This window comes from Bombina bombina, chromosome 1 (genome assembly GCF_027579735.1).
Source record: "Bombina bombina isolate aBomBom1 chromosome 1, aBomBom1.pri, whole genome shotgun sequence".
NCBI classification, from domain to species: Eukaryota; Metazoa; Chordata; class Amphibia; order Anura; family Bombinatoridae; genus Bombina; species Bombina bombina.
The window spans coordinates 179,700,425-179,713,890 of NC_069499.1; the positions used below are offsets into that span (position 1 = coordinate 179,700,425).

Here is a 13,466-nt window from a genome sequence, read left to right on the forward strand (position 1 = left end):
TACCAGACCGTGCTACAGAAATTAAAGCACAGACATGGAAGTGACCTAGGATTCCTTTTTCTAGTCTCCGGTTTTTAAAAAGATGTTTCCGGTGGTGGACTCCATTAAGGAGTTGTGGCAGACGGTACCCAAGGTAGAAGGTGCGATTTCTACTCTCGCTAAGAGAACCACTATTCTTATTGAGGATATCTGTTCTTCCAAGGATCCAATGGACAAGAAGCTGGAGGCTTACTTGAAAAAGATGTATATTCACCAAGGTCTCCAATGGCAACCTGCAGTGTGTATTGCTACCGTGACAAGCACGGCGGCTTATTGCTTTGACACATTGTCTAAGTCTCTTCAGGCTGAGACTCCCTTGGAGGAGATCCAGGACAGTATTAAGGCTCTTAAGCTAGCCAATTCCTTTATTACCGACGCTTCTTTGCAGGTCATTAAGTTAGGAGACAAAATACCTGGTTTCGCTGTATTGGCGCGTAGAGCATTATGGCTGAAATCGTGGTCAGCGGATGTTTCATCCAAGTCTAAACTTTTGGTGATTCCTTACAAGGGTAAGACCTTCTTTGGACCTGGATTAGCATAAATTATTTCTGATACCACGGGTGGTAAAGGGTCTTTTCTGCCACAAGCTAACAATAGACTGAAAGGACGTTAGTCATTTTCGTTCCTTTCGTAACTTCAGAGGTAAGTCTTCCCTCTCCTCTGCCAAGCAGGATCAGTCCAAACCTTCTTGGAAACCCAGTCAGTCTTGGAACAAGGGGAAGCAATCTAAGAAGCCCGCAGCTGAGTCTAAGTCAGCATGAAAGGGTTGCCCCTGATCCGGGATCGGATCAAGTGGGGGGGGCAGACTTTCTCAGTTCTCTCTAGCATGGTTACAAGATGTCCCAGATCCTTGGGCTGTGGACATAGTATCCCAGGGTTACAAGTTAGAATTCAAGACCTTTCTCCCCAGGGGCAGGTTCCACCTCTCAAGATTATCTGCAGACCAAATAAAAAGAGAAGCGTTCTTGAAATGTGTACAGCTTTGCTGTGGTGCTCTTTTCCTCCTCCTGCTGGCCAGAAGTGATATTCCGAACAGTAATTGAGAGCGCCTTGGACCCACCATTTCCGGAAAGAAATTTATCAGTTAAGCATAAAATGTTTTTTTCCACAGAGACACTATAAAACTACAATGTGTTGTCAAGAAATATCAATTAAAGAAAGGTGCCCAGATCTTTTTCTACAAGTAGAGTCTCAACAACCATGGCAATGAAAGCAGATGTCCAATCTCTAAATTTGATCAATCTCTAAACTTGATGGCTTGGAGATTAAACGCATAGTTTTAAGGCAGAGAGGTTTTTCCGAATTTGTCTTTCCTGTGACCAGAAAAAATTATCACAAGGTTTTGAAGGCTTTTATTTCCTGGTGTATGGAATATGGGTTCAGCTGGCATTCTTTTAGAAGTCCTAGAATTCTTCTATTTCTTCAGGATGGTTTGGATAAAAACCATCCTGAAGGTGACACAGGCCCTTTATAAAAACCATCCTGAAGGTGACACAGGCCCTTTATAAAAACCATCCTGAAGGTGACACAGGCCCTTTATAATTTCCCTAGGCACATACATAACACAGAAATGGACTGCATTCTCAAACTGGACTGGGTACACATCCTATGACTCTACAAAACTCACACCTCTGGTTGCTCACCAGCACTCAAGACAGCTGCACCCAGGTCCTGAAAGCTATTGTTGTATAGACCACTTGTATTTCTTTTTACCCACCCAATATTTGGATTGGTATATACTTATCACCCATTTGATTTATTAGTATTAGCTAGGAGAGCCCAGCTATGTAAAATAAATATACAAATGCAGGATTTTGTTTTATTTCTTTGCTCATATCCTAGTTTAGGGTCCATTCCCCAATTCTGTGGTGCAGAATTATTTGGAATAAGGGGTGAAGATAGGAGAAATAATGAAAACAAATCTCTTATATCAGTGATTAAAGGTTTTACATCCAGCAAAAATGAAGTAGAGTGCCATCCCATTGTTTCTCCTATTTACATAAGTTTGGCTTCACTGAGGGAAGCCTGGGGATTGTGCATACTGACTAACTTTTATTGGTGATCAATTTTATTAAGCACTAGAGTGCTGGTCTCCATTTGCACTTAATAAGGGGTGAGGATGGAAGAGTTGACTGGTGTTCGCTATTACATGGATCAAATAAGAATAATTGGATGTTCACTGTGACAAATTAATTTTTATTTTTTTCCCCCCCACAGGCTTTTCTATTACCAATCTGTGAGGCAGCTGCTATGCGTAAGGTGTTAAAGGTGTATGAACAGTGGATAAAACATAAAGAAAAACCCCAGTTCATGCAAGAACCGGAAGAACCAGCCCATGTACATGATCTTGATATATGCTTAGAGCGTCAGGAAGAATCATCTGTGCCATGCGAAAAGGGGAAGGAACTAGAGGAGGTATGAGATGCAGATCTTTAGAGACAAGAACCACTGATATAACTGACTGTTGGATAACACTCCATGCTGTACAAGCTAACCACAATTCATGCATTACCTTTATAATACACTGCTCTCTGATTTATTTAGTGGCAGACGTTTATGCTTTAATTTCATGATGTGCAAGAGTGTGTAATAATAATACAGCAAGATCATTGATTATCCCTTTTTCTTTAGCTTGCTTTTCCACAGTATGTGATGGTATCAATTGGTAATGTCTGAGAAATTATTAGAGTAATGGTAGGGTCTACATTCATTCCTATTCTTACTGCTTGCTAAACTTTAAGATTTTATTGTAAGTTTTCCCCCACTTTTAGTACATATTTGTCCCACTCTTTTGCTTTTGCAACTCTATTGCTAAAAATTAAACGTTCATAATTCTGATAGGGCATGTATTTTTAAACTTTTCAATTTACTTTTATCCTCAAATTTGCTTTGTTCTCTTGGTATACTTTGTTGAAGGCTAAACCCATTTAGGCTCATATGTTGATTTCTAAGCCGTTGAAGGCTGCTTTTTATCTCAGTGCATTTTGACAGGTTTTTTTTTACAGCTAGACAGTGCTATGTTCATGTTTAGCATATAGATAACATTGTGCTTACTCCCGTGGAGTTACCTAGGAATGAGCACTGATTGGCTAAAATGCAAGTCTGTCAAAAGAACGGAAATAAGGGGGCAGTCTGCAGAGGCTTAGATACAAGGTAAAAATCATATTAATATAACCGTGTTGGTTATGCAAAACTGGGTAATGGGTAATAAAGGGATCATCTATCTTTTTAAATAATACAAATTCTAGAGTAGACTGTCCCTTTAACAAAGAATTTGTGGTTTTGCTAAATGAAAAATAAAATAACAAACAAATTGTATAAGTGATACCTTTATTGACTAGCACAAAAACAAAATTTCTTTCATATGATGATGAGATTCCAAAAAACTTTGACATGTGGTATAGAATTCCCACCACAAAGAGGAGGCAAAGAACCCCAACAACAATAGCTTTTAATCCCTCCCCACCTCTAACAACTACTCAGTTTAACATATAGTCAAGCAGAGAAAAAAGAAACAGCTAAGTAAGAGGTGCAAATAAAAAAACTGCCAGCAAAAACTAAGTACGACGGGGGCTTGTGGACTCTCATCATCGTGAAAGAAAATAATTTAAGCTAAAGCTGGCATAGGCTATTTTTAGACTGATGTAGCGATCACATATATGCATACAAATGCACGTATATTTTCTTTCTAATGACACGGTGAGTCCATGGATTATCTAATTACTATTGGGAATATCACTCCTTCCCAGCAGGAGGCGGCAAAGAGCACCACAGCAAAAATGTTAAATTTCACCTCTCCCTCCAACCCCAGTCATTCTTTTTGCCTACGTTAGAGCAAGGAAGTGGTAAAGTTTAGGTTGTTAGAAAGAAGATTCTTCAATCAAGTTTTTTTTTTTTAGTAGTACAAGATTGTACTGCTTTGTCCTAGGGTGTAGCCGTAGTCCATATCAGTCTCTTCAGTGGAGCAGTGGTAGCTTTCAAGCAGTGGGAACTTGTGGGGTACAATCCTCACTGTGCCTCCCATGTAATTTAATGCTGCCCTTGAAAGATTACTCAGTCATTGTTTTTATCCACAGGTCCATGTGAGGGAACTGGCCTTCTCAAACCTAGTGAGCTGCCGCTCTGCCTGGCAGAAGTCTAAAGGTAAGTGCTAACTTTATTTTCTCTCCAGTCCACGGATTCATCCATTACTTGTGGGATATTCTCCTTCCCAACAGGAAGCTGCAAGAGAATCACCCACAGCAGAGCCCGTCTATATAGCTCCTCCCATAACTGCCACCTCCAGTCATTCTCTTGCAGCTCTCGACAAGGGAAGTAGCTAGAGAGATGTGGTGAATTAGTGTAGTTTATCTTCAATCAAAAGTTTGTTATTTTTAAACGGTGCCGGCGTTGTACTGTTTTTTTTTACCTCAGGCAGAAATTAGAAGAAGAATTTGCCTGAGGTTTTTGATGATCTTAGCAGGTTGTAACTAAGGTCTACTGCTGTTCACACACATAACTGAAGAGTATGAGGAAACTTCAGTTGGGAGAACGGCCTGCAGAATTAACTGCACTGAGGTATGTTCAGTATATTATTTTCTAGAGGATGATAAGAACTAGAAAATGCTGACAGTGCCTGATATAGTTAAGGTAAGCCTGATTGCAGTGATTTAATAAACGACTGGCATCATGCTTGCAGTAAAGGGTAATTTTCATATTACTTTCTATTATGGCTTAGTATGTAAAACGTTTGCATATATATAAAGAACATTTTTTACTGAGGTGATAAATCTTTGTTTGGGGCCTAGTTTTCCACATGGCTGTTATTTTACTCCTAGGAATAGTTTTTTAAGGCCCTCTGACTTTGAGTGCATGGTGGGAGGGGCCTATTTTCGCGCTCTAATTGCGCAGTTGTTTTTACATTCTGAGACATCCAGCTTCCCTGAAGGAGTCCCCTGACATATTGGGCCTCTGTAAAGGGTTTTTGTGCCTACAAAAGTCGTTTTATGGGAAGGTAGGAGCCATAGTAGAGCTGTGGCAGTTTGCTTGTGACTGTTTTAACAGTTTTTACCGTTTTTTTTTGCTTCGTTTTTGAACCTGTGGGGTTAATCATCCATTTGCAAGTGGGTGCAATGCTATTTTAGTCTATTATATACACTGTAAAAATTTCATAGAGTTAACTGCTTTTTTCACTGTTTTGCAGTTTTTGTGTTTGTTTTTTCCCTTAAAGGCACAGTACCGTTTTTTATATTCTGCTTTTTCACATTAATTAAAGTGTTTTCAAAGCTTGCTGGTCTCATTACTAGTCTGTTAAACATGTCTGACATAGAGGAAACTCCTTGTTCATTGTGTTTAGAAGCCATTGTGGAACCCCCTATTAGAATGTGTACCAAATGCACTGATCTTACTATAAGTTATAAAGACCATATTCTGGCTTTAAAAGATTTATCACCAAAGAAAATTGACAAGGGGGAAGTTATGCCGACTAACTCTCCCCACGTGTCAGAGCCTATAACTCCCGCTCAAGGGGCGCCAAGTACATCTAGCGCGCCCATTGCGTATACTTTACAAGACATGGCGGCAGTTATGAATCATACTTTTACAGAAGTATTGTCCAAACTGCCAGTGTTACAAGGAAAGCGAGACAGCTCTGGGGCTAGAACAAATACAGAGCTCTCTGATGCTTTAGTAGCTATGTCCGATATACCCTCACAATGTGCAGAAGCCGAAGAAGGAGAGCTTCTATCTGTGGGTGATTTTTCTGACTCAGGGAAGACACTTCAACCTGATTCTGATATGTCTACATTTAAATTTAAGCTTGAACACCTCCGCATGTTGCTCAGGGAGGTTTTAGCAACTCTGGATGACTGTGACGCCATTGTAGTCCCAGAGAAATTGTGTAAATTGGATAAATACTACGCAGTGCCTGTTTACACTGATGTTTTTCCAATCCCTAAGAGGTTTTCAGAAATTATTACTAAGGAATGGGATAGACCAGGTGTACCGTTCTCTCCCCCTCCTGTTTTTAAAAAGATGTTTCCCATAGATGCTGCTACATGGGACTTGTGGCAAACGGTCCCTAAGGTGGAGGGAGCAGTCTCTACTCTAGCGAAGCGTACGACTATCCCTGTCGAGGACAGTTGTGCTTTTCTAGATCCAATGGACAAAAAATTAGAGGGTTACCTTAAGAAAATGTTTATTCAACAAGGTTTTATTCTCCAGCCCCTTGCATGCATTGCCCCTGTCACTGCTGCGGCGGCCTTCTGGTTTGAGTCTCTAGAAGAGGCTCTACAGGTAGAAACCCCATTGGATGATAGCCTTGACAAGCTTAAAGCTCTTAAGCTAGCCAATTCATTTGTTTCTGACGCCGTTGTTCATTTAACCAAACTAACGGCTAAGAACTCAGGTTTTGCTATTCAGGCGCGTAGGGCGCTATGGCTTAAATCCTGGTCAGCTGACGTTACTTCAAAGTCTAAGCTTCTCAACATTCCCTTCAAGGGGCAGACCCTATTCGGGCCTGGACTGAAGGAGATCATTTCTGATATTACTGGAGGAAAAGGTCACGCCCTTCCTCAGGATAGGTCCAACAAATTAAGGACCAAACAGCCTAATTTTCGTGCCTTTCAAAACTTCAAGAGTGGCGCAGCTTTAATTTCCTCTAACACAAAACAAGAGGGAAATTTTGCCCAGTCCAAGCCGGTCTGGAGACCTAACCAGGCTTGGAACAAAGGAAAGCAGGCCAAAAAACCTGCTGCTGCCTCTAAGACAGCATGAAAGATCAGCCCCCGATCCGGTAACGGATCTAGTAGGGGGCAGACTTTCTCTCTTCACCCAGGCTTGGGCAAGAGATGTCCAGGATCCCTGGGCGTTGGAAATCGTGTCCCAGGGATATCTTCTGGACTTCAAAGCTTCTTCCCCAAAAGGGAGATTTCACCTTTCACAATTATCTGCAAACCAGATAAAGAGAGATGCATTCTTACATTGTGTTCAAGACCTCCTAGTTATGGGAGTAATCCACCCAGTTCCAAAGGAGGAACAGGGGCAAGGCTTCTATTCAAATCTGTTTGTGGTTCCCAAGAAAGAGGGAACCTTCAGACCAATCTTAGATCTCAAGATCCTAAACAAATTTCTCAGGGTCCCATCCTCCCATCCAAGACTATTCGAACCATCCTACCTATGATCCAGGAGGGTCAATATATGACTACCGTGGACTTAAAGGATGCTTATCTGCACATTCCGATACACAGAGCTCATCATCGGTTTCTCAGGTTCGCCTTCCTAGACAGGCATTACCAGTTTGTGGCTCTTCCCTTTGGGTTAGCTATGGCACCAAGATTCTTTACGAAGGTTCTGGGGTCACTCCTAGCGGTCCTAAGGCCGCGGGGTATAGCAGTAGCCCCTTACCTAGACGACATTCTAATACAGGTGTCGAATTTTCAAGTCGCCAGGTCCCATACAGACATTGTTCTGGCATTCCTGAGGTCGCATGGGTGGAAAGTGAACGAAGAAAAGAGTTCTCTATCCCCTCTCACAAGAGTTTCCTTCCTAGGAACTCTGATAGATTCTGTATAAATGAAGATTTACCTGACAGAGGCCAGGGTCAAAACTTCTAAATTCCTGCCGTGTTCTTTATTCTACTTCTCGCCCTTCAGTGGCTCAGTGTAGGGAAGTAATCGGCTTAATGGTAGCGGCAATGGACATAGTGCCGTTTGCCCGCCTACATCTCAGACCGCTGCAACTCTGCATGCTCAGTCAGTGGAATGGGGATTACACAGATTTGTCCCCTCTACTAAATCTGGATCAAGAGACCAGGGATTCTCTTCTCTGGTGGCTATCTCGGGTCCATCTGTCCAAGGGTATGACCTTCCACAGGCCAGATTGGACAATAGTAACAACAGATGCCAGCCTTCTGGGCTGGGGTGCAGTCTGGAAGTCCCTGAAAGCTCAGGGCTTGTGGACTCAGGAGGAGACACTCCTTCCGATAAACATTCTGGAACTAAGAGCGATATTCAATGCTCTTCAGGCTTGGCCTCAGCTAGCTGCGGTCAGGTTCATCATATTTCAGTCGGACAATATCACGACTGTAGCCTACATCAACCATCAAGGGGGAACAAGGAGTTCCCTAGCAATGTTGGAGGTTTAAAAAATAATTCTATGGGCAGAGGTTCACTCTTGCCATCTATCAGCTATCCATATCCCAGGAGTAGAGAACTGGGAGGCACACTTTTCATCCGGGGGAGTGGGAACTCCATCCGGAGGTGTTTGCACAGATGATTCAACTTTGGGGCAAACCAGAACTGGATCTCATGGCGTCTCGTCAGAACGCCAAGCTTCCTTGTTACGGATCCAGGTCCAGGGATCCCAAGGCAGCGCTGATAGATGCTCTAGCAGTGCCTTGGTCTTTCAACCTGGCTTATGTGTTTCCACCGTTTCCTCTGCTCCCTTGTCTGATTGCCAAGATCAAGCAGGAGAGAGCTTCAGTGATTTTGATAGCACCTGCGTGGCCACGCAGGTCTTGGTATGCAGATCTGGTGGACATGTCATCCCTTCCACCATGGACTCTACCGCTGAGGCAGGACCTTCTACTTCAGGGTCCTTTCAACCATCCAAATCTAATTTCTCTGCGTCTGACTGCTTGGAGATTGATCGCTTGATTTTATCAAAACGTGGTTTCTCCGAGTCGGTCATTGATACCTTAATTCAGGCTCGAAAGCCTGTCACCAGGAAAATCTATCATAAGATATGGTGTAAATATCTTCATTGGTGTGAATCCAAGGGTTACTCATGGAGTAAAGTCAGGATTCCCAGGATATTATCTTTTCTCCAAGAAGGATTGGAGAAGGGATTTTAAGCTAGTTCCTTAAAGGGACAGATTTCTGCTCTGTCTATTCTTTTGCACAAGCGTCTGGCGGATGTTCCAGACGTTCAGGCATTTTGTCAGGCTTTAGTTAGAATCAAGCCTGTGTTTAAACCTGTTGCTCCGCCATGGAGTTTAAATTTAGTTCTTAAAGTTCTTCAAGGGGTTCCGTTTGAACCTCTGCATTCCATAGATATCAAGCTTTTATCTTGGAAAGTTCTGTTTCTGGTAGCTATCTCTTCGGCTCAAAGAGTTTCAGTGTTATTTGCCTTGCAGTGTGATTCCCCTTATCTGATCTTCCATGCAGATAAGGTAGTTTTGCGTACCAAACCTGGGTTTCTTCCTAAGGAGGTATCTAATAAGAATATCAATCAGGAGATTGTTGTTCCGTCACTGTGTCCCAATCCTTCTTCAAAGAAAGAACGTCTTACACAATCTTGACGTGGTTTGTGCTTTAAAGTTTTATTTACAAGCTACTAAAGATTTTCGTCAAACATCTGCATTGTTTGTTGTCTACTCTGGACAGAGGAAAGGCCAAAAGGCTTCAGCAACTTCTCTTTCTTTTTGGTTAAGAAGTTTAATCCGCTTAGCTTATGAGACGGCTGGCCAGCAGCCTCCTGAAAGAATTACAGCTCATTCCAGTAGAGCAGTGGCTTCCACATGGGCTTTTAAAAATGAGGCTTCTGTTGAACAGATTTGTAAGGCGGCGACTTGGTCTTCGCTTCATACTTTTTCTAAATTCTACAAATTTGATACTTTTGCTTCTTCGGTGGCTATTTTTGGGAGAAAGGTCTTACAGGCAGTGGTGCCTTCCGTTTAAGCGCCTGCCTTTTCCCTCCCTTCATCCGTGTCCTATAGCTTTGGTATTGGTATCCCACAAGAAATGGACTGGATACACCTTACAAGAGAAAACAAAAGTTATGCTTACCTGATAAATTTATTTCTCTTGTGGTGTATCCAGTCCACGGCCCACCCTGTCATTTTAAGGCAGGTGTTTTTTTATTTTTAAACTACAGTCACCCCTGCACCCTATAGTTTCTCCTTTCTCTTGCTTGTCTACGGTCAAATGACTGGAGGTGGCAGTTAGGGGAGGAGCTATATAGACAGATCTGCTGTGGGTGATCCTCTTGCAGCTTCCTGTTGGGAAGGAGAATATCCCACAAGTAATGGATGAATCCGTGGACTGGATACACCACAAGAGAAATAAATTTATCAGGTAAGCATAAATTTTGTTTTTTTTGGGACACATATGCAGAAAATAAAAGGATGGCACTTTACATTTTAATTGTGGGACAAGAGACATTCACCTATGTTTGGGAGATCATTTTATTGGGAGCAATGGCAGGCACTGGGGACGAGGAGAGATGGCTCAGAGGTGGTGTTTTGATTATTACTTTACTCCCTGTGGCTTGGGTAATACTTTTAGCTGATCGGGAGGTTAACATTATAATGCCAACGATGGGCGGGGTTAGCTGAGGCGGCATTTTCTGTTGCTCGCCTTTTTCCCCCTTCATTTCCTGTGTTACGGAGCGGAGCTAGCTGCGTCACAGTCATTAGCTGAATAACGGTTACCGGTCTTCACTTTAGAAAGAATAGCAGTTGAGTCCGGATTTTCTAGCAGGATAATCGCTCAGTTTTCAGTCAAGCAGGTAAGCACCTCAGCAAAGCTAAGCTGAGGTGTAGAGGTTGTCGGGAGTGATTTTTGTGCTACTTTATATTTTTACTGCAGAAAAATAAAGCAGTTTCGTTTTAAAAATTAAAGGAACAGTAACTTTTTTTGTGGGGTATTTTCTAAATAAAATTAGTTTGTTTATTTATCCTGTTTATTAGTGAATAAAGATGGACCAAGAGGCCCTGCAAGATGTTACATGTACTTTATGTTTTAATGCTAATGTGGAACCACCAATCCCTTTCTGTTCCTCATGTATTGAGAGAACTTTACATTTCAGGGATAGACTTTTTCCTGAGCCAACATTGTCTAAGGCGGATGCTGTGCAGGAGTCTTCTGGCAATGTTCAAGATATGCCGCAGCTTTCTCCTCAAGCGTCCCAAAATGTAGCGTCCATACAGCTGGTGCCCTGCGCTTCCTCTATTACTCCACTTGGAGTTACCTTGCAAGACATCGCTTCCCTAATGTCCTCAGCGGTATCTGATGCGTTGTCTGCTTTCCCCATGCTGCAGGGAAAGCGCAAGGGGAAATGTAAACAATCAGTGAATAAGGTTGGTGACACAGTAGTGGCTATTCCGAATTTCCCTTCCCAGAAATCTGAGGAGGAGGATACTTCGGTAGCATCTGAGGGTGAAATCTCAGACTCAGACAGTGTAATTCCTTTGGCTGATACTGAAGTTGTTTCTTTCAGGTTTAAGCTCGAATACCTCCGTTTGTTACTTAAGGAGGTTTTAGCTACCCTGGACGACTCCAACACTACTGTCGTAGTCAATCCTAAGAAGTCTAGTAAACTAAACCATGGTGGAGGTTTTTCCTGTACCAGATCGAGCTACAGAGATTATTGCTAGGGAATGGGAGAGACCGTGTATCCCTTTTTCTCCATCCCCTATATTTAAGAAGATGTTTCCTATAGCAGACTCTATCAAGGAGTCTTGGCAGACGGTACCCAAGGTGGAAGGAGCAATTTCCATTCTAGCTAAGAGGATGACTATTCCCATAGAAGATAGTTGTGCCTTTAAGGATCCTATGGACAAGAAATTAAAGGGATTGCTCAAGAAAATGTATGTACACCAGGGTTTACAATGGCAACCTGCGGTGTGTATTGCTACCGTCACTAGTGTGGCAGCAAACTGGTTTGATGCGTTGTATGATTCTATTCGGACAGACACTCCCCTCAAAGAGATCCAGGATAGGATTAAGGACCTTAAGTTAGCCTATTCTTTTATTACGGATGCCTCCCTACAGGTTTTTAAACTAGGAGCAAAAATTTCTATTTTTCGCAGAGCCTTATGGTTAAAATTCTGGTCTGTGGATGTGTCATCCAAGTCTAAGCTTTTGGCGATCCCTTACAAGAGGAAAGACCTTGTTTGGGCCGGGTCTGGCTGAGATAATTTCCGACATTACGGAGGAAATAAGCAGAAGGGACGTCAGAGAAATTTTCGTTCCTTTTAAAACTTCAAAGGCAAGCCTTCCTCTCCCTCTACAAAACAAGAACAGTCCAAGCCTTCCTGGAGGTCCAACCAGTCGTGGAACAAGGGAAAGCAATCTAAGAAGCCCGCCAATGACTCAAAGTCAGCATGAAGGCTCTGCCCCTGTTCTGGGACCGGATCTTGTGGGGGCCAGACTATCCTTAATCGCTCAGGCCTGAGTTCGGGATGTTCCAGATCCCTGGGCAGTGGGCATCGTGTCCTAGGGATACAAGCTAGAGTTCAAAACTGTCCCTCCCAGGGGCAGATTTCTTCTCTCAAGGTTATCTGTAGACCAGATAAAAAGAGAGGCATTCTTACACTGTGCTCAAGATCTTTCCAACCTGGGAGTGATAGTTCCTTTTCCAATGCAAGATCAGGGTCAGAGGGAACGTTCAGACCAATTTTAGATCTCAAAAGTCTAAACAAATTCCTCCGAGTACCGTCCTTCAAGATGGAAACTATTCGTTCCATTCTTCCCTTGTTTCAAGAGGGTCAATTTATGACAACGGTAGATTTAAAGGACGCGTACCTGCATGTTCCCATACACAGGGACCATCACAAGTTTCTGAGGTTTGCATCTCTAGACAAAACTTCCAGTTTGTGGCTTTTCCATTCGGCTTTGCCACAGCTCCCAGAATTTTCTTAAAGGTTCTGGGATCCCTGTTGGCGGTTCTCCGATCACGGGGCATTGCAGTGGCGCCTTATCTGGTTAGGAAATCAAAGATTTTCGATTCCTGTCTAGTGCATATTTTATTCTATTATATGAATAAAATATGCAAACATAGGGACAAGTATTTAATAAGTCAAATGTGATGCATGCTGAGTGCAAAGGTAAATATTTGTTTTCTTTTACATGGTGTATCCAGTCCACGGATTCATCCTTACTTGTGGGATATTCTCAATCCCTACAGGAAGTGGCAAATAGAGCACACAGCAGAGCTGTCCATATAGCTCCCCTCAGGCTCCGCCCCCCCAGTCATTCTCTTTGCCGCTCTAACAAGTAGCATCTCCACGGGAGGGTAAAGTGAATGTGGTGTTAGATTTGTAGTTTTTATTTCTTCAATCAAGAGTTTGTTATTTTAAAATAGTGCCGGTTTGTACTATTTACTCTGAGGCAGAAAGTGATGAAGATTTCTGCTGAAAGGAAAAAGATTTTAGCATGTTGTAACTAAAATCCATTGCTGTTCCCACACAGGACTGTTGAGTACCGGAGAACTTCAGATGGGGGGAACAGTTTGCAGGCTTAACTGCTTAAGGTATGCTCAGTCACTTTTTTTCTAACAAGACTTGGTAATGCTAGAAGACTGACAGAAATCCCCATGTGGGAAGGTAAGCCATATTCTGAGACTCAGTATAGAAGGATGGCTTAGTTAAAGGGCTTAAATCACTGGTGGACACTGTTATGGGGAAAATCATTTATTTTATTACTATAATCTGATATTTGTACAAGTGT

At 42.5% G+C, this 13,466-nt stretch overlaps 1 protein-coding gene across 9 annotated transcripts in view; it reads left to right on the forward strand.

Moving 5' to 3' along the window:
* RALGAPA1 (Ral GTPase activating protein catalytic subunit alpha 1) overlaps positions 1-13,466 on the forward strand; it is a 1,007,748-nt gene that overhangs the window by 339,673 nt on the left and 654,609 nt on the right. For all 9 annotated transcript variants that reach the window (XM_053697738.1, XM_053697739.1, XM_053697743.1 and 6 more), the window contains exon 11: positions 2,257-2,454. In XM_053697738.1, the coding sequence (XP_053553713.1) occupies positions 2,257-2,454 (198 nt within the window). The remainder of the gene's footprint in view (positions 1-2,256; positions 2,455-13,466) is intronic.